General features: G+C 39.8%; 1 protein-coding gene across 1 annotated transcript in view; it reads left to right on the top strand.

Moving 5' to 3' along the window:
- The window catches only part of urb1 (URB1 ribosome biogenesis homolog), a 323,342-nt gene that overhangs the window by 97,321 nt on the left and 199,288 nt on the right, over window positions 1-26,733 (top strand). The window contains exons 12-13 of the mRNA XM_039744916.1: window positions 9,950-10,085; window positions 10,689-10,811. Of these exons, the coding sequence (XP_039600850.1) occupies window positions 9,950-10,085; window positions 10,689-10,811 (259 nt within the window). The remainder of the gene's footprint in view (window positions 1-9,949; window positions 10,086-10,688; window positions 10,812-26,733) is intronic.

The following is a 26,733-nucleotide window of genomic DNA, read 5'->3' as shown; positions in this document are numbered from 1 at the left end:
CTTCAGCAGCCCGCATTACAATCTTGGCGTGCCCAAACTGCCACCACCGTACAATCGCAGCGTTTCGCCGTAGCAGCGCACACCGATTACAATCGCGGCGTGCCCAAACTCGTAGCGGCGCACACCAGTACAATCTTGGCGTGCCCAAACCAAGTGCTCTGAAGCTCCTAGACAGGCACCTTGCAAGCCTAAAGCACTTTAAAAAAGGGTCTTGCCTGAATCAGTATAATAAATCGGAGACTCTACGGGGATATAACCCTCTAAAAATAGATTAAAAAAGGATTCAAACCTCCATTTTTAAAAACATGCTCGTTTAACGCTTATAAGAATCATGAAAGGGACTTACCTTGATTTGGAGACAGACCGCTTTCTGTAGGGATTCCTGTGTGAACGATAATTATTTTTCATTTAGTTCTAGTCGTTAAAAGTAGAAATCAATAAGAAGTTCGTCAAAACGCACTGTCATAGCTGAAATTCATCTTGTCATTCTTAGGTTGAACGGAGATATGGATTTGGTTATGGAATCCTCTCTTTTTATTGAGAAAAGAGTGGTATTTCGGAAGTGCTTTATGATAGCAGCTGTTTGCCAAACATTTGAACCGGAATATATTTAAAAGGGGATGAAAAAAGGTTTTAGACCAATTTTAAAGCATCTCTCTTTATAGAGCGGTATTTTGGAAGTGCTTTATGATAGCAAATGTTTGCCAATCATTTTAACCGGACATGCTTGTAATGTCCGTTGCACTGCATCTTTGGAATGTCTCTGAAAAACATCCTTTGTTTTACAAGCTGCATTCCGCAAGGTAAGGCAATTTTTCACATCGGACGCAACCTGAGCCTGTCACACACACACACACACACACACACCTGCCATCTCTGTGCTGTAAAACGCACCCCCACCACCACCACTTTATCTTCAGGCAAGCACCGCATGTATTGGGAAAATGTCCTCCATATTTGTGGCTTGCCAAAGCGTCTTTACCTTTTTCCAGAAAGACAGTATGTTGCAGGCGATCTAACTCTTAGACCTATATAGTGGTGTGAAAAACTATTTGCCCCCTTCCTGATTTCTTATTCTTTTGCATGTTTGTCACACAAAATGTTTTTTGATCATCAAACACATTTAGCCATTAGTCAGATATAACACAAGTAAACACAAAATGCAGTTTTTAAATGACGGTTTTTATTATTTAGGGAGAAAAAAAAATCCAAACCTACATGGCCCTGTGTAAAAAAAGTAATTGCCCCCTGAACCTAATAACTGGTTGGGCCACCCTTAGCAGCAATAACTGCAATCAAGTGTTTGCGATAACTTGCAATGAGTGTTTTACAGCGCTCTGGCGGAATTTTGGCCCACTCATCTTTGCAGAATTGTTGTAATTCAGCTTTATTTGAGGGTTTTCTAGCATGAACCACCTTTTTAAGATCATGCCATAGCATCTCAATTGGATTCAGGTCAGGACTTTGACTAGGCCACTCCAAAGTCTTAATTTTGTTTTTCTTCAGCCATTCAGAGATGGATTTGCTTGTGTGTTTTGGGTCATTGTCCTGTTGCAGCAAGATCGCTTCAGCTTGAGTTGCCGAACAGATGGCCGGACATTCTCCTTCAGGATTTTTGGTAGACAGTAGAATTCATGGTTCCATCTATCACAGCAAGCCTTCCAGGTCCTGAAGCAGCAAAACAACCCCAGACCATCACACTACCACCACCATATTTTACTGTTGGTATGATGTTCTTTTTCTGAAATGCTGTGTTCCTTTTACGCCAGATGTAACGGGACATTTGCCTTCCAAAAAGTTCAACTTTTGTCTCATCAGTCCACAAGGTATTTTCGCAAAAGTCTTGGCAATCATTGAGATGTTTCTTAGCAAAATTAAGACGAGCCCTAATGTTCTTTTTGCTTAACAGTGGTTGCGTCTTGGAAATCTGCCATGCAGGCCGTTTTTGCCCAGTCTCTTTCTTATGGTGGAGTCGTGAACACTGACCTTAATTGAGGCAAGTGAGGCCTGCAGTTCTTTAGACGTTGTCCTGGGGTCTTTGTGACCTCTCGGATGAGTCGTCTCTGCTCTCTTGGGGTAATTTTGGTCGGCCGGCCACTCCTGAGAAGGTTCACCACTGTTCCATGTTTTTGCCATTTGTGGATAATGGCTCTCACTGTGGTTCGCTTGAGTCCCAAAGCATTAGAAATGGCTTTATAACCTTTACCAGACTGATAGATCTCAATTACTTCTGTTCTCATTTGTTCCTGAATTTCTTTGGATCTTGGCATGATGTCTAGCTTTTGAGGTGCTTTTGGTCTACTTCTCTGTGTCAGGCAGCTCCTATTTAAGTGATTTCTTGATTGAAACAGGTGTGGCAGTAATCAGGCCTAGGGGTGGCTACGGAAATTGAACTCAGGTGTGATACACCACAGTTAGGTTATTTTTAAGGGGGCAATTACTTTTCCACACCACTGTATAAATAAATTTTATATATATATATATATATATATATATATATATATATATATATATATATATATATATATATATATATAGCGAGAGAGAGAGCGAGAAACAGCCCGGACATCGTTTTAAGTCACCACAAGCGCTTCATTTACACTATGTACAAATATACCACACAGCCCCGTGCCCCTGCACCAATCACTCCTATTCCGGGCCTCTCACAAGTGATTTCTTGATTGAAACAGGTGTGGCAGTAATCAGGCCTGGGGGTGGCTACGGAAATTGAACTCTGGTGTGATACACCACAGTTAGGTTATTTTTTAACAAGGGGGCAATTACTTTTTCACACAGGGCCATGTAGATTTTTCTCCCTAAATAATAAAAACCATCATTTAAAAACTGTATTTTGTGTTTACTTGTGTTATATTTGACTAATGGTTAAATGTGTTTGATGATCAGAAACATTTTGTGTGACAAACATGCAAAAGAATAAGAAATCAGGAAGGGGGCAAATAGTTTTTCACACCACTGTAAATGTCTAAAAAAAATCTATGTGTGGGGAAATACTTTTTATACACCGAGGATAGCTTTTTTTAAATACACCATTTAAAAACTTTTTAGGGTACTGTTGCCTATTATTTAACTGTGTGATTTTTACAAGGCCTATGTATCAAAATATATTTAAAAGGGGATGAAAAAAGGTTTTAGACCAATTGAAAAGCATCTCCCTTTTTAGAATGGTATTTTGGAAGTGCTTTCTGATAGCAAATGTTTGCCAATCATTTGAACCGGAATATATTTAAAAGGGGATGAAAAAAGGTTTTAGAACAATTTTAAAGCATCTCTCTTTATAGAGCGCTATTTTGGAAGTGCTTTATGATAGCAAATGTTTGTCAATCATTTTAACCGGACACAACCAATGCTCGTTACACTGCGTCTTTGGAAAGTCTCTGAAAAACATCCTTTGTTTTACAAGTTGCATTCCTCAAGGTAAGGCAATTTTTCACATGGGACACAAACTGTTGCCTAGGTGCTGTAAATCGCGCCCCTCCTTTCCTCCCTACTCTGCCATCTCTGTGCTGTGAAGTGCACCCTTGACGCCTGGTTTTGGAGGAAGTGGAGTTTATACTCAGCTGCTTACGCACAGGGGCTGTCAGTTTCCTGGCCTGTGGCTGAACTATACTCTTTGAAGCTATGTCCAGCTGCTGATAAGGATGCTTGAGCAGAACGCAGCAAGAGGGTTTTTTTACAGCTATAGCCTGCTCGCCTGGGCTCAGAGACTGTCAGCTTTTTAGAGAGCCTGTCAGCTTTTTACAGACTCAGGTACTCGGCTGTGTAGACAGAGAGCCGGCAACTCGTCTTTCGATCTTGCCTGCGTGTACGCTTGGAGCCTCGACCCAGGGGCATCTCGGGGGTGCACGCAGAGGCTGTCTCAGCTCTCACGCTTCAACTGTGTAGAGAGAGTGAAGGGACTGCTTGTCAGCGCAGAGAATGTCTGGGAGGTTGACTTAGATAAATAAAAAACGGTTTACAAGTGCTAAACTAAGGTTTAGATCTTTAAAGTCATAGATTATTTTAAATAATAGATAGATACAGAAGTTCATACCCAAACCGTAGAGGCAGACAGCTCTGCCCCTTGAAACGCTTGTGCGTGTGTCTTCGAGAGAAGTGGGCCACCAACGGGTCTGTAACAGGCCTGGGCATGCCCGTTCAAATAGGGGGGACTGCTCTTGACAGTTTGTTTAATTAAGCAGGTGGTGTGGGATGAGTCCTAACAGGGGTCAGACATCCATCAAAAGGCCCTTGACAGTTTCCTGAACCAATCCGGTGCTGGGGGCGGTTCAACGAGGGGGGCAGACATCCATCAAAAGGCCCTTGACAGTTTCCTGAACCAATCCGGTGCTGGGGGCAGGTTCAACAAGGGGGCAGACATCCATCAAAATGCCCTTGACAGTTTCCTGAACCAACCAGGTGCAGTGGGGCTGGGCTAGGTCACTGCAGGGGCGGGGGTAGTGTGATGTCATCAGGGGCTGGACTTCCGGTATTGCGTCATAGGGGGCGGGGCGTAACGGTCATAAATCATTTTGACATAAACCCCATGCATATAACTACTGGCGCATAAATGCAAACAGTCAGATTTCTTCCCCGAACTCAAAGGCGCAAGGAAGCAACCCTCTCATCTAATGGGGAGAACCCCAAAGTGCAGGCCTTGAGCTGGGGGGCCATAAGCAAGCCCACCCCTGCTCGACGCCTTTCACCCATAGCAACTCCAGAGTGGAACAAAGTCCAGCCCCTCTCAAGATGAATAGTTCCAGAGCCCAGACCTTGCGTAGTGGTTAGCCCGACTATATCTAGTACCTCTCAACCTCTCACACCAGTTCAGGCTCCTTCCCCGCCAGAGAGGTAACATTCCATGTCCCAAGAGCCACTTTCGGCAACTGAGGGTCGGAACGTCAGAGTTCCCGCCTTCGGCCACCACCCATATCACATTGCACCCGACCCCTATGGCCTCTTTTGCAGGTGGTGGGACCACAAGAGAGTGGAACCACGTTGCTCCTTTGGGCTGAGCTCGGCTGAGCCCCGTGGTGAAAGGTTTAGCCAACAGACGCTTTCCAGTGAGCCCCTACCCCAGGCCTGACTCCAGGGTGGGGCCCCATGTGGGATCTCAGGATCAAGTTAGTCTGGATCTTCACCTCAAACCTGTTTGCCTTGGGAAACCCTACCAGGAGCATGTAGGTCCCGACAACATAGCTCCGAGGATTACTAGACCACGGAAGCCCTTCTGCCACAAATTAATTAAAAACAAAACTGAAATATCACATTCACACAAGTAATCGGACCATGTACTTAGTACTTCATTAAAGCAGCTTTAGCAGCAATTACAGAATGGATTCTTCTTGGGTGTGATGCAACAAGCTTACCACATCTGGATTTGGGGATTTTCTGCTGTTCTTCTTTGAAGATCCATTCTAGGTCTGTCCGTTTAAATACAGACTGTTGGTGGACAGCAATTTTCAGGTCTCTCCAGAGATGCTCAATTTACGATTCCCATGACCCTGACTAGTCTCCCAGTCCCTGCTGCTGAGTAACAACCCCACAACATAATGCTGTCACTGCCATGCCTCTCCGTTGAAATGGTATTGCACATGCGATGAGTGGTGCTTGGTTTCCTCTAGACATGGCACTTAAAGTTAAGGCCAGATGGAATAATATTGGTTTGATGAGACCAGAGAATCTTGCTTCTCACAGTTTGTGAGTCATTTAGGTGCTTTCTTGCAAACTCCAAAGGAGCCTTCTATGTGTTTCTTACTGAGAAGAGACTTCTGTCTGGTCACTTCACCAGATCAGTTGTGTGTTGCAGTGTTGGTTGTGTTTCAGAAAGATTCTCCCATCTCCTCAGGTTCTCTGGAGCTCAGGCAGAGTAACCATTGGGTTTTTGATCACATCTTTTTTCCAAGTTCCCTTCTCCCCTGATTACTCAGTTTGACTAAGCAGCCTGCTCTAGAAATGTTTGCTCCAAACTCATTCCATTTAAGAATTATGAAGGCCACTATGTTCTTGGAATCTTCAATGTGATACCAATTTTTTGTAGCCTTCCCCAGATCTGTGCCTTGACATAATCCTGTCTTTAAGCTTTGTAGACAATTCCTTTGACCTTATGGATTGACTTCATTTTTGCTCTAAAATACATTGACTTTATGTGCATACACATAACTGGTTAAGGCAGAGACCTGGTTTCTTTAAAAATCTGCATTTACATGGGCAATTAATCTTCTGGAGTTTTCCTTTGTCAGTATGCTCCAATTTCATTAAACTACGCAATAAACAGTCAAATGAATTAATTGGCCACCATGATTACAAAAATAAGCATGATACCAGTGATACTTTGCTTTGCTTGTGTTTTATAAACATGTTTAGTCAAACTGACGCTTTTATTTCTGTTAAATAGTTTGCATACAGCACACTCTTTTCTGTCTGGCTGTGCAAAAGAGCACTGCATATGTATCCAGTATGTGTGCTTCTTACCCTACTCCCAGTGCTGGTGAAATAATAATGCAGTTATTTTTAATTTTAACATGTTACTCTACTGCTTTCCTGATTATGTTGCTGAGTTTAGCACTGTACGTTTGGGTAATCGGTATAAATTTAGTCATTTCTGAAATATTGAGAAATAGAATTTTAGCCATTAGAATGAATAATGTGATTGCTTAAACATTTGCCTCTGGAGTGCATCAGACATGTGCAGACTACAAATTCCTTAATAGTAACCCAGTTAAGGCTTCACATGGCCACATCAGGTTATGTGTGAAGAAGAATATACCTCTATTAACCAGATTTCTCGGAGTCCATTAACTCTGTTTCTGTAACTTGTGTAAGGGTTTACGTGACATTTTAAAAGCCAGGTTCCTGTGACAAACCTATTAAGGCACAAGTAAATGTGCCTATTACCAGCTGTGTGATCTTATGTAGATTGGTGTTGTGCCTTTCCTAATCTTGTCCAATCAATAGAATTTACCACGGGTGATCCCAAACAATTGTGTGGATTTATCTCAACAGTGATCAGTCGAATGGGATGCATCTGAACCAGATCTCATGAGTCATAGTAATGGGTCTGAACATTTGTGTCAATGTGATGTTTCAGTTTGTTTTTAATAAATTTGCAAGTGTTTCTAAAATTGTGTTTACTTTTTTCTTCTGAGGCATTGAGTGTTGCTTGATGAGGGAACAAATAATTTAAATGATTTTGGCATGAAGCTGTAACATAACAAAATGACAAAACAAGTAAAGGGGTCTGAATAATTTCTGAATGCACTGTACAAACACACTTTGATTTGAAAATTAAAGCATCAAGAATTTTTTGACATTTGAAATTTCAGTTAATTTGACATGTCCATTGACTTCCCTTCTTTACAAACGATGTCAAATCTGCCCATGATACTAACATCACTATATAGTTTGCAGACAAAACCACTGTGATAGGCCCGATCTCCAATAATAATGAAGTAGCTTATGTAGAAGAGGTCAAGAATCTGGATAGCTGGAGCCAGAATCGCAAACTTGTACTCTATTCCAAGGAAACAAAGGAACTGATTCTAGACTTCAGGAGACTGAACTGCAGCAGTCGCTATTCCATCAGCATTAACGGCAAGAGGCAGTCCAGTGTTTCAGATTCTTGGGGGTCCACATCAGCCAGGAGGACCTGTCATGGACAACAAACATGACAGCAATGGCCAAGAAATGTCTTTTGAGGAGCATGAAGAAGGAACAACTCCCACAAAAGCTGCTGGTTAACTTCTATGGGTGCACCATAGAGTCTGTCATCACATTCTGAATTACAGCATTGTACTCTGGCTGCACCTCTGAGAACATGAAGGTCCTCCAGTGTATCCTCAAAATTGCTCACGGAATTACTGGCACTCAGCTACCATCGCTGGAAGATATCTTTACTATCTGCTGCAGCAGAAAAGCAAACAGCATTTGTAGAGATACAACCCACTCCGTCCATAGCATTTTCATTTATCTGCCATCTGGCTTGCGCTTCAAAGCCCTGCATGCCTTTACTAACAGACTGAAGAACAGATTTTATCCCAAAGCAATCACTGTCCCTTCCTATAACAGAAACGCCACTGATTGAAATGAACTTCTGCATCAACCACACATAGCCACACAATTATACACTAACCATGTGGAACTCGTGACCATTGCATTGACTGTAATGCTCACTGTGACTTCATTTATTATTTGTCTATATATCTTTTACTCTGTGTATATTTGGAACTGTTAATAGTAACTGAACTTCTCAGATTCTAATTTTTACTTTAAAATTTCTGGTTCTTGTAGTTTTTCCACTCTAATTTACAGATTTTCTTGTAAGTTTACATAACTTGGCAGAATTTGTGAAATATTGGCCAATGTTTGGAAAATATAAGAAATCCTGCAGAAAGCTTCCCTTTTAATTAGGGAGTGGGCTCAGGCAAAGTAATGTATTAACACAATTGTTTTTGCTCTTTTTAAATCATAATGATAACTAAAATTACCCATATTGAAAAGATCAAAAGTTTACATATCCTTGAATGTTGGGGCAAATAATATACACACAGAGTCTGTGTATAAGCAGCCAATTCAAATTTATGCAGAGCTGCAGTGAATGCTCAATACTGAGCCATGGGGGGAAGAGAAAAGAACTGTCAAAGGACTCGCAAGAAAAGGTTGTTGAATTGTATAAATCAGGAAAAGGATATAAAAAGATATCCAAAATCTCTGCAAATGGCCTGTCAGTAGTGCTTAAACTCTGGTTAAAAAAAAAAAAAAAAAGTAGAAAGTTAAGAGTTCTGTTGTTACAAAGCCACGGTCAGGTAGACCAACCAAGATTTCGGCCACAAGTCTGCCAGGATCATTTGTTGAGATGCCAAGAAAAAGCCACAACAAATTTCATTTTAAGGATTCATATACCTTAAAAAAAATGGTCTGTGCGAAAAAATTTTCATCTGGCCTTCACCTCAGTCAAAGTACAGAATCGGCTTTAACTCTTGATGTAAATGATATTTTTATATTCTCTAGTCAGAGAATGGTGCCGTTATTTTCTTTCTGCGTTTAGAGGTGACCGACTGAAAATCCTACACGGCGAATTGCTCAAAGCAGTTGGACTACTATAATTCTGGGGTTTATGCCCATAAACAGTATGAACTGCTTACCCTACTGCCACAGTCTCTGTTTTGTCTGGTTTCTCCAGCTGTTCCATTTCCCAGTATGGAATCTGGATTAGTTCCTCCAATTCTCTGTTTCAGTGCAGGCCAGCTACCACTTCAGGGACCATCTTAATGTATTGAATTAGCTTGCATATCTCGCAAATATTGACTTCCAGAAAATGTATTTCAAATACAAATCAGTAGTATCACTGCATCGGCCAGAGTTTTGCAACTGTAATTTCGTGGAACTTCTTCCCAGCTGTGAATCTGTCTTTTATTACACCTACCCCCATCAACTCCTACCAGAAAGCACATAAAAAAATAATATACATTTCAATATTGGAATGTTTTTCTGTTTTTACCTATTTTAATATTGTTTTGGTAAAACAGACATTTTTTTCATGTCTATTTTCTAAGATAGGTATGCAAGAGAATATACAAATTTGTTGTTTTTTTTTCCACTGAAACCAAGTAATGTCTCAGTTGTAGCATTTTTAGAGACCCAGTGAATTTCAAAAAACTATCACTACTTCTACATATTCTAATGTTGCCACAGATTATCAGACTTATTTGAAAAAAAAAAAACATTTTCAAAGCATTTGTCACATAGCAGATTTGTTTAGAAGTTTGCCAATTCTTTTAATTGTCAGGTTCTGTAGTACTGGTGAAAGAATGTTGCATTATTAATTATAGGAATATACTTGTTATACAATTTTTTTAAAATTCTAAATATGCAACTTTTTTGTTGTGTATATGCTTTATTTAGCTGTATCTTTTTTTCCTTGCACTAATTTTTTATTTAATTTTATGCTTAGATGTATCCTGACATAACTAATATAATTGCTATATGGCAATCATTAACTAAGAAAGAACAAAATGAAAACCAAGCAACAGAACAAGAAAGTCAATACAAATCTTTAAATGGTAAAGGAGCTGAATTCAAGGAGTATGGTAAGTGGCAGAGGCAAATCCCTTAAGAGGAAAATTTTAAATGAAAGAACCTTTAATGTTTTATTTTTCTTTTTAAACTAAAGGCATTTATTCTAGTTCTATCTCAAACATCCTTCCAACAGTTGTTTTGTGTAAGAATTGTCATTTAAGTTTTGCAGCAAACCTTTTAATCAGTGAAGGCTTGTTGCTCATAGAGGCATGTGCCTTTTTAACAGCTTTGCAGTAATTTGTATAGTGAAATACTCTTGTTGATCACAAAACTTTTAAATGTCAGTTCTTTTAATGGCAAGCCAGCATGCCATATTTGCGTAATTTGTGTTGTCACCAACACAAAAATATATTTGTAAAGTAATTGTCTCAAACTCTGAATGTATAGAATGTGCTTGCACTTTATTAAAAATGTTCCTTTTAAACTTAATGTTCAAGCAGAATAGTAGAAAATTTAATGAACAAGAGTGCCTTATTGCTCACAGCTATATTAATCAAGGGGAGAAATCCTTTTGCGGAATCCTAGTCCCCTTTAATAGACATTTTTTTTTCTGATTTACAGATCAAAGTTATCTAATTGTTTTTTGTTCTATGTATGTTTTCATCTTATTTTAGACTTGAGCAATTCAGGTGTCATTCTCTTGAAAGCTGTGATACTTCAAGTTCTGTGCCTCTATCAAAAAGTCATTCCCTATGTGATAACCCAAAGTACTTTTGACTACAGCAAAATGCTGAATGGTAAGTTAATACTACTAACCAAAAATGTTCAGCATATAGTACAGATGGCATGGTTTGTAATCCTCTTGTGCAGCGGTCCCCAACCATTTTAATCCAATGACCACTTTTCCAACTGATATAAGTTACGGACTGCCATCTTACACGTAACATAACAGTGTCATAAGCCCTTAACTTTTTTTATTCAGTAGATTAATAGGGATATATTCAATAATGCAATTTGATAATTAGTTGCCAGATGAGACGTAAATTGTTGGGTATTACTAATAATGGCGGAGTTTCATGTGACATCATCACGCCTCCCATGTAATCAAGTGAACTGACTGTCCACGCAGTACGTAGAAAACCAGGAAGAGCTCCAAAAAGCGCTGAAGAAAACATGCATTATATAATTGAGAAGGCAGCGAAACAATAAGAAGCGAGCGAGTGACATATACAACCATATTCATGAGTGCTGCTACTTCGGAAACAAAGCCTGGTGTAAATCTAAGGTTTAAATTAAGTTCATAGACAGACTGCCGCTGGCGTTTGTCATGCCCACGGGTAATGCGGGATACAAGTTTCATGAGAGGAACGAGGATATAAGCGAGTTTTGATCACTTTGTAACTAAGTTAAAATTGCAGGTGAAGGGCTGTGCTTATGCAAATTCTGAGAGACTGTGTTTGTGGGGGATTAACAGTTAAGGTGGGTGGGGGAGTCACGTCATCATCTCCCCTCCCATTCACCTCATTTCGCTCTGAGCTGAGCTCCACAGCTAACGCAGTGTTACAGAAGCCACTTTGTGACGCTGCCACCAAATACTCACAGAAAAATCCACAAGTTAATACACACGCTGTCTCTACAGTTTCTCCACATTGAATCCTCCAGGCACTGCTTACAAAAGGTTACATTGACAATCATGTTACGTTATTTTTAAAATGTTTCCTTTTCTAAGCACAAGCACAGTTGAGAAGCTTCCATGCATGTGCTCCAAAACGCGTTAAAAAATCACGCATTTAATCACACTTTGCATTACAAGCAAAGGGGGACTTCTGTCAATGCATGATTTCCTGGTACACCGATTACATTGATCAGTGCTTCCCGATTCATTTTACCCTCGCACCCCCTTGGTTTGAGAAGAAGTATTAAAAAAATATGAGGTTAACACAGAAAAAAAGATCACCAATTGAAGCTTTATGAATAATTGATTCGCCATCAATAATTGCTTTGGTTAAGCCATACTCGGTGTAATCCTACTTCCATTTTAAATTTTTCCGCCACTAGCCATGACTAAATGAACGGTAAAAAAGTAAGAGCGAAGCGAGGGTCACTTATTCAGGCAGGCAGGTGACACCTCAATAGCTCGAATTTGGATATAAGTAGGTTCAATTTAGTCGGCAGAAATATTAAAGTCAGCGCTGGAATATATAAAGTCTAAACTTGAATATATAAAGTCATTCCCAAATATATAAACTCAAAACCTGAGTATATAAAGATGGCGTTGGAATATTTTGGAATATATAAAGTAAGCGCTGGAATATATAAAGTCAGCGTCTATATAGATATAGATATATATATAGATATATATATGTATATATCTCTATGTCTATATATATATATATATATATATATATATCTATATATATATATATATATATATATATATATATATATCTATATATATATATATATATATATATATCTATCTAAGCTAGATACTTTATTAATCCCAAGGGGAAATTATGTATATGTATATGTATGTATATATATATATATATATATATACACAGTGGTGTGAAAAACTATTTGCCCCCTTCCTGATTTCTTATTCTTTTGCATGTTTGTCACTAAAATGTTTCTGATCATCAAACACATTTAACCATTAGTCAAATATAACACAAGTAAACACAAAATGCAGTTTTTAAATGATGGTTATTATTATTTAGGGAGAAAAAAAATCCAAACCTACATGGCCCTGTGTGAAAAAGTAATTGCCCCCTTGTTAAAAAATAACCTAACTGTGGTGTATCACACCTGAGTTCAATTTCCGTAGCCACCCCAGGCCTGATTACTGCCACACCTGTTTCAATCAAGAAATCACTTAAATAGGAGCTGCCTGACACAGAGAAGTAGACCAAAAGCACCTCAAAAGCTAGACATCATTCCAAGATCCAAAGAAATTCAGGAACAAATGAGAACAGAAGTAATTGAGATTTATCAGTCTGGTAAAGGTTATAAAGCCATTTCTAAAGCTTTGGGACTCCAGCGAACCACAGTGAGAGCCATTATCCACAAATGGCAAAAACATGGAACAGTGGTGAACCTTCCCAGGAGTGGCCGGCCGACCAAAATTACCCCAAGAGCGCAGAGACGACTCATCCGAGAGGTCACAAAAGACCCCAGGACAACATCTAAAGAACTGCAGGCCTCACTTGCCTCAATTAAGGTCAGTGTTCACGACTCCACCATAAGAAAGAGACTGGGCAAAACGGCCTGCATGGCAGATTTCAAGACGCAAACCACTGTTAAGCAAAAAGAACATTAGGGCTCGTCTCAATTTTGCTAAGAAAAATCTCAATGATTGCCAAGACTTTTGGGAAAATACCTTGTGGACTGATGAGACAAAAGTTGAACTTTTTGGAAGGCAAATGTCCCGTTACATCTGGCGTAAAAGGAATACAGCATTTCAGAAAAAGAACATCATACCAACAGTAAAATATGGTGGTGGTAGTGTGATGGTCTGGGGTTGTTTTGCTTCTTCAGGACCTGGAAGGCTTGCTGTGATAGATGGAACCATGAATTCTACTGTCTACCAAAAACTCCTGAAGGAGAAGGTCCGGCCATCTGTTCGTCAACTCAAGCTGAAGCGATCTTGGGTGCTGCAACAGGACAATGACCCAAAACACACCAGCAAATTCACCTCTGAATGGCTGAAGAAAAACAAAATGAAGACTTTGGAGTGGCCTAGTCAAAGTCCTGACCTGAATCCAATTGAGATGCTATGGCATGACCTTAAAAAGGCGGTTAATGCTAGAAAACCCTCAAATAAAGCTGAATTACAACAATTCTGCAAAGATGAGTGGGCCAAAATTCCTCCAGAGCGCTGTAAAAGACTCATTGCAAGTTATCGCAAACGCTTGATTGCAGTTATTGCTGCTAAGGGTGGCCCAACCAGTTATTAGGTTCAGGAGGCAATTACTTTTTCACACAGGGCCATGTAGGTTTGGATTTTTTCTCCCTAAATAATAAAAAACATCATTTAAAAACTGAATTTTGTGTTTACTTGTGTTATATTTGACTAATGGTTAAATGTGTTTGATGATCAGAAACATTTTGTGTGACAAACATGCAAAAGAATAAGAAATCAGGAAGGGGGCAAATAGTTTTTCACACCACTGTATATATGTGAGTGGAAAAAAAACACACCAAAATGTTGTTCATCACATCTTCAGCAATAGTCGGCTGATTTACTTAATGTTTGATACAAAGTGTATGTAATATGTTTTCCAACAACAGTTGTATTAATTACTCACAAGTTTATACAATGTTCCAAATTTTATCAAAATCGGCCGACTGTTGTTGAAGATGTGATGAAAAACATTTTGGTGTGTTTTTTTCCACTCACAGTGTATATATATATATATATATATATATATATATATATATATATATATATATATATCTATATATATATATATATATATATATATATATATATATATATATATATATATATATATATATATATATATCTATATATATATATATATCTATATATATATATCTATATATCATATAGATATATATATAGATATGACAACACTCATATCAATGACAAAACAATTACATTAACAATCATTTTATGTTATTTTTAAAATTTTTCTTTTTCATAACTTCTTTAACACACTATTTCTCTGCTGCGAAGCGCGGGTATTCTGCTAGTATAACCATTTAATTTAATAGTAAACGCAGAAGGTGTAGTGTATCTTGTGTGGAAAGGAAAAGGTGCTTTAACACTAGAATCTCTGAAGCCTACAAAAAAAGCATAATCCCAGCCCACCTTAAATTCCTTCGCACCTCTCCATCAGCATCTTTTGTTTTGTAAATGTGTTAATCAGCACACGCAGCAACCAGCCTGCTATCCCATCTCCCCTACTGCCACAGGTCAACTCAGGAGTTTGGGAGGGGTGGATTAGTTCTCCCAGCTCAAGCCAAGGCTCCTTAGCTGTATGTGAGGTGCCTGGAGTTGTAGGGTAAATACAGTATATTGTTATTTGGAACACATGCATTTCATGTGTGTTTCATGTCTACAAAGATCACGGTAAATGTAGGATGAAAGGAAATGCGAGGCAAGAAATGCTGAACATACCTAAAGCTGAAAGTTCTTCCATGTTAATACTAATAATGACTTGAAGTGTATAATGTGTGAAGACTTTAATCCAAATATCAAATAAACATGTGCTTTTATTCAAAGTAAAAAAAAAAAAAAAACATTCAATTTACATGTTGCTGTCAATGAGTTACAAACCCAAGCTCAAATTTCAATTGACAGAAAGCTAATACATATTCCTGAATGGTGCAGAGTTATGAGCTGCTGCCTTATAACCCGAAAGGTTGCAGGTTCGAGTCCCAGCGCTCCGTGTTTTCAGTAGTGAGCTGCTATTATTATTATTATTATTACTATAATATAATAAAAACACGCATTTGATTTTAGTCTGTAACACCCGGTGTGAATTTTGGCTATTTGTAAAAGTCGGCCTTTTTTTTTTTTTTTCAGTTTTATTGTCTCAGTGATGTTCACATTGTACAACGAACTTACCTCTCTCTCTTTCTCTCTAAGTTGATGCTGTTTATCTCCATTCTTTTCACAAGAGCAGTGATGACCTTAGTTGGTACTGTGATTGATCCCTTGTCAGAATTATTTCTTGTACCGGCAATCAAAGATACAATGTCCCGTGGCCGCTATCGGACTGGACAAAGGCAGAATCGTAACAACAGACAACTTCTTCACAGCGGTTTCGCTGGCTAATAGACTGCTGCACCGCAGCGCAACTCTGCTTGGCACCATAAGTAAAATGGGATTTCCACATGCAGTAATAGTCACTTTAGTACGCGAGCATTTCACCACACTAGTGTTCAGATTTTGCAGTGTCATGCTGATGGTGTATGCTCCCAAAAAGAAGAAGCCTTTGTGTTCAGTCTGTAACAGCCAGGGTAAAGTTTTGCTACCTGTAAAAGATATCGCTGAAGGGGGGTGTAAGCAGACACAGAAATGCTGGTGAATCATATCAGTTTGGTATCTTGTTGTCACTTGAATTTTTTGTTGTTCAGATTCATTCTTGAATAAAAGCACACTTGTTTCGTTATACCTTTGCGGAAGTGATTATTTTATATTCAAGTAACCTCTTGAATGAGATCGAATCTGTCTCTGCTTCTCTTGTGCACACACACATACATACATGAAAGCGTCACTGTTTGAAAATCCTATACCACGTTATGTACTCTGCATTATGGTGCATAGAATTGAAAATACAGACAGACTCATTACAGTATGGGCAAGATAGAAGAAGAAAAAAAAGCATGTTCAAATGACAAGTCATGTTCAAATGGCATAGCATTTTCAAATAATTGATATGAATGAATAAAATCACACATGTTTTTGATATTTGGACTAAAGTCTTCACAGTTTTTTTCCTAGACTTCTGGGATTCTAGTTAAGTGCTTTTTCACTCAGTGCTGGATAATTTTCCTGATTTTTGAATCTGGAAAGTTGTCACATTAATGTTGGGGCTGATCACACTACTCATGTCTTAATAAGCTGTTATTGCTCTAACATTAATATGTTGTAATTTTCATTGTGTAAAAATGGATGCATAACCCACAAGTTTCCTGAAATTACCAGCCAAATCCAGCATATTAATAATATAAAATGTAGATAATACTTCAAGTTCATAAAATCTGCTTAAAAAGTTGGCGAACCTGTATGCAGAAGCACCTTTCTGTGACTTGATCCCATTTCTATACATACAATTGGAAACAGCCTTGAACTAAACAGTGAGACTTTTAATAAAGTTTACTGCTTTTACAGCACTTGCTAGAACATCATGAATTTCAGGGCTCATACATTTTTCAGTCAACAGTTTTCTATGGATTATACACTGGGTTATTTGTAAATCTTCGCCTGCTCTTCTTTTTTTTAACCGTGTCTATTCATTTGTCTGTCCAGAATTTTAAATCACCTGTAGCTCGCAAAACGTTTCAACTATTGACCTGAAATTTGGTAAACATATACTACGTGTCATCTTCTGTCCACTTTCGGGGTGATAATTAACCTCCAAGGTTATTCCTCTTTTTATTTTTATTTTATTTATTTATTTAATGGCGGCCATGCAGCGCATGCGTATGGGTGCCGTTCTCATCCCTTGTCACCTTTGACGTCACTTCCCCTACCTCTTCATATCTTAAATCATTCTTGAGGCAGATTGAAGACTTAAGTGCCAGCTTAAGTGAAAAATTAAGAAAAACTTAAGTAATTGCAGCACAAACTCCTGACTTAATCAGTTTTAACACAAAAAGATGCTGATGAAAGAAGAGAACAAGCAGGCCCCTAGGGTAGAGAAAAGAAGAGCTGCTCAGGAAACAGCAGAGAAAGAGTATGAAAACTATGAATGCTTAAGTAAAGTGTATTCACTGCACGTTATTGTGCATTACGCTGTTACTGGTATATATAATATGTTGTGCAGTGCACATTTTATGGAAATTTGTTCATATCAAAAGTTTAGAGGGACTTATCTGATGGTACACATCTTTTTGATTAAATACCCTGAACTCATAAACTGTTGTAAAATATACAGTACTTTGGCAGTAAAGAATGACTTACAGTAGCAGCATATACAAGGCACACATTCCTGCAGCTGTGTTTCAAGATTTGGCTTGTCATTTGGCTACAAAATAGACTGCATTACTAAGGCTTTATTTACATTTATAGTAACACAAAACATCAGCCAGAATATGCTAAAGTTTGGAAAACCCTCTGCTCAATTGTGGATGAAGCAGTATTTCAAATCAAAGCCCCAACGATGTTATCAAAAAATTATTTTGTAAATGCAAGTATTAGTGCCAATGATAAGTCAGATGCTGCTATAGATACCACTTTTAATATTTTAAACTGTATTCTGGAAGATAGCTGGCAATGCAGTGCCAATTTAAAGCAAAATGGCATATTTGAAAATATGTAATATCATATGAACATTGACTTAACAGAAAAATTGTCTTTAAATTACAACTTTGAATTAGCATTAGAGCCCCAATTATCTATTATCTGTTAATGTATAAAATTTCTTATTTTAAATCAGCTGTGATAACTGTAAAATCAGTATTACAAAATATGTAATCTCCTAGTAACTATAAAATCAGTATTACAAAATATGTAATCCCCTAGTTCTTATCAATGCAAATTTACCATTTAAGGTTAGAAGGCCTTTCCCTGTTAACAAAAACAAAAACAAATCATGTTTTGTCCATCCATCCATCCATTCTCTTCCGCTTATCCGAGGTCGGGTCGCGGGGGCAGCAGCTTAAGCAGAGAGTCCCAGACTTCCCTCCCCCCCGGCCACTTCTTCCAGCTCTTCCGGAGAATCCCAGGCGTTCCCAGGCCAGCCGGAGACATAGTCCCTCCAGCGGGTCCTGGGTCTTCCCTGGGGCCTCCTCCCGGTTGGACGTGCCCGAACACCTCACCAGGGAGGCGTCCAGGAGGCATCCTGATCAGATGCCCGAGCCACCTCATCTGACTCCTCTCGATGCGGAGGAGCAGCGGCTCTACTCTGAGCCCCTCCCGGATGACTGAGCTTCTCACCCTATCTTTAAGGGAGATAATTGGGGCTCTAATGCTAATTCAAAGTTGTAATTTAAAGACAATCATGTTTTGTATGAAATAATAATAATTTAATTAAATAAAATTAAAGTTTGTAAAATGTTTAACAAAAAAAAATGAGAAAATAAAAATTAAACTCATTTTTGTAGTTTTAATTTTGTAGTAATTTTGATTTTCACCACACTAGTCTTTGTGTGTAATGTACAAGTGAGTGTGAAGTTGCAGGTGTATTTATTGAATATTATTTAAAACTGTGCATGTACAAATACCCCTCACTGCTAGCCTCTGAATCTGTGGATTTCAATGGTTATTTCATCCATCAATCAACTTTCCCTTCTAGAACTTAGAATGAGTACCAAGCTACCATTGAGTGCCTAATCACATGTCAGTAATTTATTCTGTGAATTTCATTGGCCCTAACTGATTGTAAGCCACAGAAATCCTGTTGTCAGTGAATAAAAGGCAGCTTTCATTTCAATGAAAAGGCACTTAAGTTAAAACATGGAACATATCACTTTGGAAGGTGGAAGTAAATAGTTTGAAAATTATAGCCATGGAAGATCGTCAAGCTCAAATACCCATCCCCAAGCCTCAAATTCAAACAGGATAAAAATATTGGCTTCTACTTATTCCAAGGAAGGTAGGAATGTAAGCAGTTTAACTCTTAGTATGCACATATGTTACTTGTTTGTTGATGGTACCTTTGCAGTAACAGATTAAGCAGATGTGTAGCATGTAATCAATGTTGTCAACCGAGCCAGTGTTTACACAGATGTGGACAAATTTGTTGGTACCCTTCTAGCTTATTCAGAAAGTGCTGAGTGTCTCCTGAAAAGTGATTAAATGAAAAGCAGTTGTACTATGTATACCTGCATTCCTTTGTTATGCCTATTGTTTATTCTATAAAGATCATCTAAAATGGCTTGGACACATTTATTGGTACCCTTAGAAATAGTCATAAATTATTTTTCAAGCTAATTGTTTTCTTAAATTATTATCACACGTCTCCAGTCGTGAAATCAGTCATTCCATCCATCCATCCATCCATCCTCTTCTGCTTATCTGAGATTACGTCGTGGGGACAGCAGCTTGAGCAGAGATGCCCAGACTTCCCTCTCCCCGGGGCCTCCTACCAGTTGGACTTGTCCGGAACACCTCGCCAGGAGGCATCCTGATCAGATGCCCGAGCCACCTCATCTGACTCCTATCGATGCGATAGAGCAGTGGCTCTGCTCTGAGCCCCTCCCAGATGACTGAGCTTCTCATTCTATCTTTTAAGGGAAAGCCCAGACACCCTGCAGAGGAAACTCCTTTCAGCTGCTTGTATTCGCGATCTCGTTCTTTCAGTCACTGCCCATAGCTCATGACCATAGGTGAGGGTAGGAACATAGATCGACTTGTAAATTGAGAGCTTTGCCTTACGGCTCAGCTCTTTTTTCACCACGACAGACTGATGCAGAGCCTGCATCACTGCGGATGCTGCACCGATCCGCCTGTCGCTCTCACGCTCCATTCTTCCCTCACTCGTGAACAAGACCCAAACATACTTGAACTCCTCCACTTAGGGGAGGATCTCGTTTCCAACCCTGAGAGGGCACTCACCCTTTTCTGGCTGAGGACCATGGTCTTGGATTTGGAGGTGCTGATTCCCATCCCAGCCACGTCACACTCAGTTGCGAACCCAGAGAGAGCTAAAGATCACGGCCTAATGAAGCAAACAGGACAACATCATCTGCAGAAAGCAGTGACCCAATCCTGAGTCCACCAAACTGGACGCCCTCAACACCCTGGCTGCGCCTAGAAATTTTGTCCATAAAAGTTATGAACAGAATCGGTGACAAAGGGCAGCCCTGGCAGAGTCCAACTCTCACTGGAAACAGGTTCAACTTACTGCTGGCAATGCGGACCAAGCTCTGACACCGGTTGTACAGGGACCGAACAGCCCTTATCAGGGGGTCCGGTACCCCACACTCCCGGGGCACCCCCCACAGGATTCCCCGAGGGACACGGTTGAACGCTTTTTCCAAGTCCACAAAACACATGTAGACTGGTTGGGCAAACTCTCATGCACCCTCCAGGACCCTGCTAAGGGTGTAGAGCTGGTCCACTGTTCTGCAACCAGGACAAAAACCACACTGTTCCTCCTGAATCCGAGGTTCGACTGTCTGACGGCCCCTCCTCTTTAGGACCCCCAAATAGACTTTTCCAGGAAGGCTGAGGAGTGTGATCCCTCTGTAGTTTGAACACACCCTCCAGTCCCCTTTCTTAAAGAGGGTGTACATCACCCTGGTCTGCCAATCCAGAGGCACTGCCCCCAATGTCCATGCATTGTTGCAGAGACATGTCAACCAAGACAGTCCTACAACATCCAGAGCCTTAAGGAACTCTGGGCATATCTCATCCACCCCCTGGGCCCTGCCACCAAGGAGTTTTTTGACCACCTCGGTGACCTCAGTCCCAGAGATGGGGGAGCCCACCTCCGAGTCCCCAGGCTCTGCTTCCTCATTGAAAAGCATGTTAGTGGGATTGAGGAGGTCTTCGAAGTACCTCCAAGACCCCCCACCCCAACCGACCCACAACATCCTGAGTCGAGGTCAGCAGCGCACCATCCCCACCATATACAATGTTGACACTACACTGCTTCCCCCTCCTGAGACGCTGGACAGTAGACCATAATCTCCTCGAAGTCGTCCGAAAGTCGTTCTCCATGGCCCCCCAAACTCTGCCCACGCCCAAGTTTTTGCCTCCGCAACCACCGAAGCCACATTCCGCATGGCCTGCCGGTAGCGATTAGCTGCCTCCGGAGTCCCACAGGATAAAAGGGTCCTGTAGGAGTCTTCCTTCAGCTTGACGGCATCTCTCACCGCTGGTGTCCACCAAAGGGTTCAGGGATTGCCGCCACAACATGCACCGACCACCTTGCAAAAACAGCTCCGGTCAGCCGCCTCAACAATAGAGGCACAGAACATGGCCCATTCGGACTCAATGTCCCACACCTCCCTCGGGACGTGGTCGAAGTTCTGCCGGAGCTGGAAGTTGAAGCTACTTCTGACAGGGGACTCTTCCAAACTTTCCCAGCAGACCCTAACAGCATATTTGGGCCTACCAGGCCTGATCGGCATCCTCCCCCACCATTGAAGCCTACTCGCCACCAGGTAGTGATCAGTTGATGGCTCTGCCCCTCTCTTCACCCGAGTGTCCAAGACATGTGACTACAAGTCTGACGACACGACCACAAAGTCGATCATCGAACTGAGACCTAGGGTGTCTTGGTACCAAGTGCACATATGAACACGCATGCTTGAACATGGTGTTCGTTATGGACAATCTGTGACGAGCACAGAAGTCCAATAACAAAACACCACTCGGTTCAGATCGGGGGGGCCATTGCTCCTAATCACTCCCTTCCAGGTCTCACTGTCATTGCCCATGTGAGCATTGAAGTCTCCCAGCAGTACGAGGGAGTCCCCAGAAGGTATGCCCTCTAGCACCCCCTCCAGGGACTCCAAAAAGGGTGGGTACTCCAAAGTGCTGTTCGGCGCATACGCACAAACAACAGTTAGGACCCTAAAGAAGGAAGAGGGAGACTACCCTCTCGTCCACCGAGGTAAACCCCAATGAATAGTCGGGGGGCAATAAGTATGCCCACACCCACTCTGCGCCTTTCACCGGGGCAACTTCAGAGTGGTAGAGAGTCCAGCCCCTCTCAAGGAGATTGGTTCCAGAGTCCAAGCTATGCATCGAGGTGAGCCCGACTATATCTAGCCAGAACCTTGCGCACTAGCTCAGGCACCTTCCCCTTCAGAGAGGTGACATTCCACGTCCCAAGCGCCAGCTTCTGTAGCCGAGAATCGGACCGCCAATGTCCCAGCCTTCGGCCACCACCCAACTCACATTGTAGCCAACCTCTTTGGCCCCTCCCATAGGTGGTGAGCCCACCATCAGACCATCAGTCATTCAACCTCTTTAAAAGGAGAAAATTAGTAACTCTACTGTTTGGCATCATTGTGCGTCTCACACTCAACATGGACCACAGAAAGCAAAGGAGTGAGCTGAGAAAGTTGAGTGAGAAAATTATAGACAAGCATGTTAAATGCAAAGGTTATAAAATCATTTACAAGCAGCTTGATGTTTCTGTGACAACAGTTACAAATGTTGGATGCAGCTGCAATGGGAAAATTGACTCCAGCATGGGCAGAAGGATAGTGAGAATTTTAGACAAAAAACTAAGGACAACTTACAAAGAGTTACATGCTGACTTACAAGATTAAGGCCCATCAGTGTTTGAGCACATCATCTGTTGCTTTTTGAGGGACATTGGGTTCAATGCAATAAAACTTGGAGGACCCCCTTGTTGAAAGAAAAACATTAAAAAGCCAGACTGGAATTAGCTAAAACACATGTTGACAAGCCACAATGCTTCTGGGAGAATGTCCTTTGGACATATGAAAGAAAGTGGAGCTTTTTGGGAAGTCACATCAGCTGTATATCTTCAGACAAAAAAATAAACCTTTCAAAAAAAAAAATCCCATAGGTACTATGAAACATGAATAAGGCTTGCTTATGTTTTGCGGCTACTTTGCTGGGTCTGAAAGAGGGTGCCTTGAGTCTGTGCAGGGAGCAATGAAATCAAGATATTCTGGACCAAAACAGCCCAATATCAGAAAGCTTTTTTCTCAGTTTCAGGATAATGTCCCAAGTCACACCACAAAGCATCAGAGAATGGTTATGAACAAAACATTGGAATATTCTTAAGTGGCCTTCTATGAGGCCTAATTGAATCCTGTCGAAAGTCTATGGAAAGAAATGAAACATGCACTCTGGAATAGGCACCCTTCAGACCTGGGACAGCTGGAACAGTTTGCTCAGGAATAGTAGACCAAGCTATTGTATCTGTTGACAGGCTCAACAGTGTCTTTGAGAGCTACAGGAATCTGTTTTAAATGATTGCCTCTAAAGATTGTGCAGCAAAATATCACATTGAGTGTTCTTTCATTTTTGTTCATGCCATTTTTTTCTTATGTTATTATTTGAAATATTCTGTTGAATCAGAACTCTATGGCAAAATCTGTTTTTTGTTAACTATGAAATAAACAATGATGGGTATTAATTACTTTTGTTGGCTTTAAGTTACTTAAGAGAAATTTGTTGGTAAGTTTTTGTGGAGGCGTACCCACAAATTTGCCCATGCCTATATACATTTAGTTTTAATTAGGTTATTAGTACTGATGTTTCAGCATGATCATTGTGGTGTCATGGAGCACATTCCTTTCAGGCTTTCTTGAAACTTAATTGCTTCATTGATAGCAAATGGATGAACTGCAACAATCTTAATATTTTTAGAATGGTACAGTTTTGCAATGTACACCTTCCTTCTCCGGTTTAATTTTGACAAGTGTAATGCATCAAATCTGCACTATATTGAAATAAACTCTGGTGTTCGATCTGTGTGCAGCATTCTTGCTTTGTCTAACACTGACATTCTTAACATACAACTCATCAATGGTAAAACAATAAAAGTATCTGATTCATTAAAGGCCGCAAACAAATAACCATTGAATGGTCAATATCCTTCCAGCCTTTGTACTGGTATGCAATAGTTTGATCCTTGCAAATATGTTCAGGCCAAACCCAAATTTCTCTAATGTAGTAAAGAGTTAGTACCATTCAACCATATTAAATGCTTTTTCTGAATCCAACAATAATAATCTCTCTGGAGTGTTAGACTTTGTGGGTGAATATATTACATTAAACAGGCATTGAAAATTGGAAGCGAATTGTCGGCCTTTATTAAATCCAGTTTGGCCTTGTGATATTACCAAAGGAAGCACCTCTTTCAATCCTTCTAGCTAGGACTTTTGAGAGTATTTTTACATCATTTTTCAGAAGTGAGATTGGCCTGTATTATGCACTTTGCTTAGGAAAGACAGTACTTAATGCTTGGTGAAAGTTTGAGGTAGAATTTTATTCTTTCAAGCTTCTGTACATATTGCTAATAAAAGGGGAGCAAACTTAATTGAGAATTAGTCATCTCTGAAGTAAGTTTATAGCATCTAGTAATTCTGACAGTGCCAAACATTTATCTAATTCCCCTGCAGTGCAGGTATCTAGTTGTGGTATCGGTATTGCACCCAGAAACACATTAGGTTGTGCCTTGTCTTCTTTAAGCTCAGTAAAATATAATGACTTGTATTAGTCTCTAAATATGTGCATTATATTTTTATGGTCAATGATTTTGTCTCCATCTGTGTTGGTAATTGCTGGGATTGCACTGTGAACTTCCTGCTTGTGGATTTGTTGAGGTAAGGTCTTATTAGCCGTGTTCATAGTATTGATGTCTTCATTTAAAAATTAGTTGTTCTGTTTCTTTAGTTGTCAAGAGGTTGAGCTCTGTATGCAGAGCCTTTCCTGTCCTATAAAGTGCCTCATTTGGACACCTGGCATTTTCTTTATTTACTCTGGTAATTTCACTGATTAGCTCTGATGCCTTCTTGGTTTCTGATTTATTTTTGTGGGAAAGATATGAAATAATCTGTCCTCTTAAGAAAGCCCTCAAAGTTTTCCAGAATATTCCTGCAGTGACCTCTGAGGATAAGTTTGTGTATAAAAAAAAATGATTTGCTTGGATATAAATTCTGTACAGTTCTCCTCTGGTAATAAAAATGTGTTAGGATGACAGTTGTGAGATGAGTATGTGGGGCATAGTGATTTAAGGTTCATGATCAAAGAGTTAAGAGTTTAATCGTAGGCAAGAAATTGTTATCTATAAAGAAATAATTCTTGAGTAACAGTTATGCACTGGTGAGTAGAAGGAATATGTTTTGAGTTTGGGTTTAGAAATCTCCAGAAGTCTGATAAGTTATGATCGTTTACAAACTGTGTAATTGTTTCTGCTGTGTTAGATGTCATCGCCCCTGTGTTAGGAGACCTATTTATAGATTTAAAACACAATTAAAGTCACCAGCCATTATAATTTTACAAGTAATTATCGTGCAGTGAATATGTTTGACTTGTGCATTAATAGTTTTCATACTCTTTCTCTGTATGTTTAGCATTGCTTTGCTCAGAGGTTGATACACTTGCTGCTTTTCTTTTCTCCACCCTAGTGACTTGCTTCTTTTCTTCTTTCGTTGGCATTTGTTCGCGTTAAAACTGATTAAGTCAGTGTTTGTGTTGCAATTAATTAGTATGTTTTCTTTAATCTTTCACTTAAGCTGGGACTTGAGTCTGTCTCAAGAATGATTTAAGATGTGAAGAGGTAGGGGAAGTGACGGCGAAGCTGGTAGGGATGAGAACGGCGCCTGTATGCATGTGCTGCACGGCCGTCCTGCTGGCTGCTGCTGAGAGTTAATTCTAAAATAAAACAAAATTAAATTAAAAGAGGAATAACCTTGGAGGTCAACCATCACCCCAATAGCGGATAGTAGATGTCAGGTAGTATATATGTACCAAATTTCAGTTTGCAAGCTACAGGTGATTTAAAATCCTGGACAGACAAATGAACAGCCACGGTAGCGTATTATATATGAAGATGAGTGTTCACATTGGGAATGGATGCAAATACATTGTGGATGAAGTCCCTATCATCCACATTGGGTGCGTAGATAATTATCAAAATCACGTTACTGTTAAATAAATTGCCCATGACAATCACATGTTGCCTTTCAGGATCAGATACTACATCTGATACTACAAATGCGATTGTTCTGTGTATAAGAATTCCCACACCTCTAATTTTCTATGTAAAGCTGAAATGCAATATTTTATCAGTGCAGTCGCTATGCAGCCGAAACTGATCTTTGCTTAATAAGTGGGTCCTTTAAAAATACAATTGTAGTGTTTAAACCTGTTAGGTGAAAGAGAATACTTTCTTTTTTTTTAATTCGTGATTGAGACCTTTAACATTCCAGCTCACAAAGTTAACTCTTTGGTCATAGAGACATTGCTTTTGGGCTTTTGTTGACATTTTGTAGTCTTAATTTAAGATTATTACTTAAGACAGCTTTGACCTTATTTTCCAGTTTTTACAGGAGTTATTATCATGAAGCCTATTGTTACGTTGGCTCTTACAC

Source organism: Polypterus senegalus, chromosome 2, assembly GCF_016835505.1.
Source record: "Polypterus senegalus isolate Bchr_013 chromosome 2, ASM1683550v1, whole genome shotgun sequence".
NCBI lineage: Eukaryota > Metazoa > Chordata > Cladistia > Polypteriformes > Polypteridae > Polypterus > Polypterus senegalus.
This window is presented reverse-complemented; position numbering and strand designations above follow the sequence as displayed.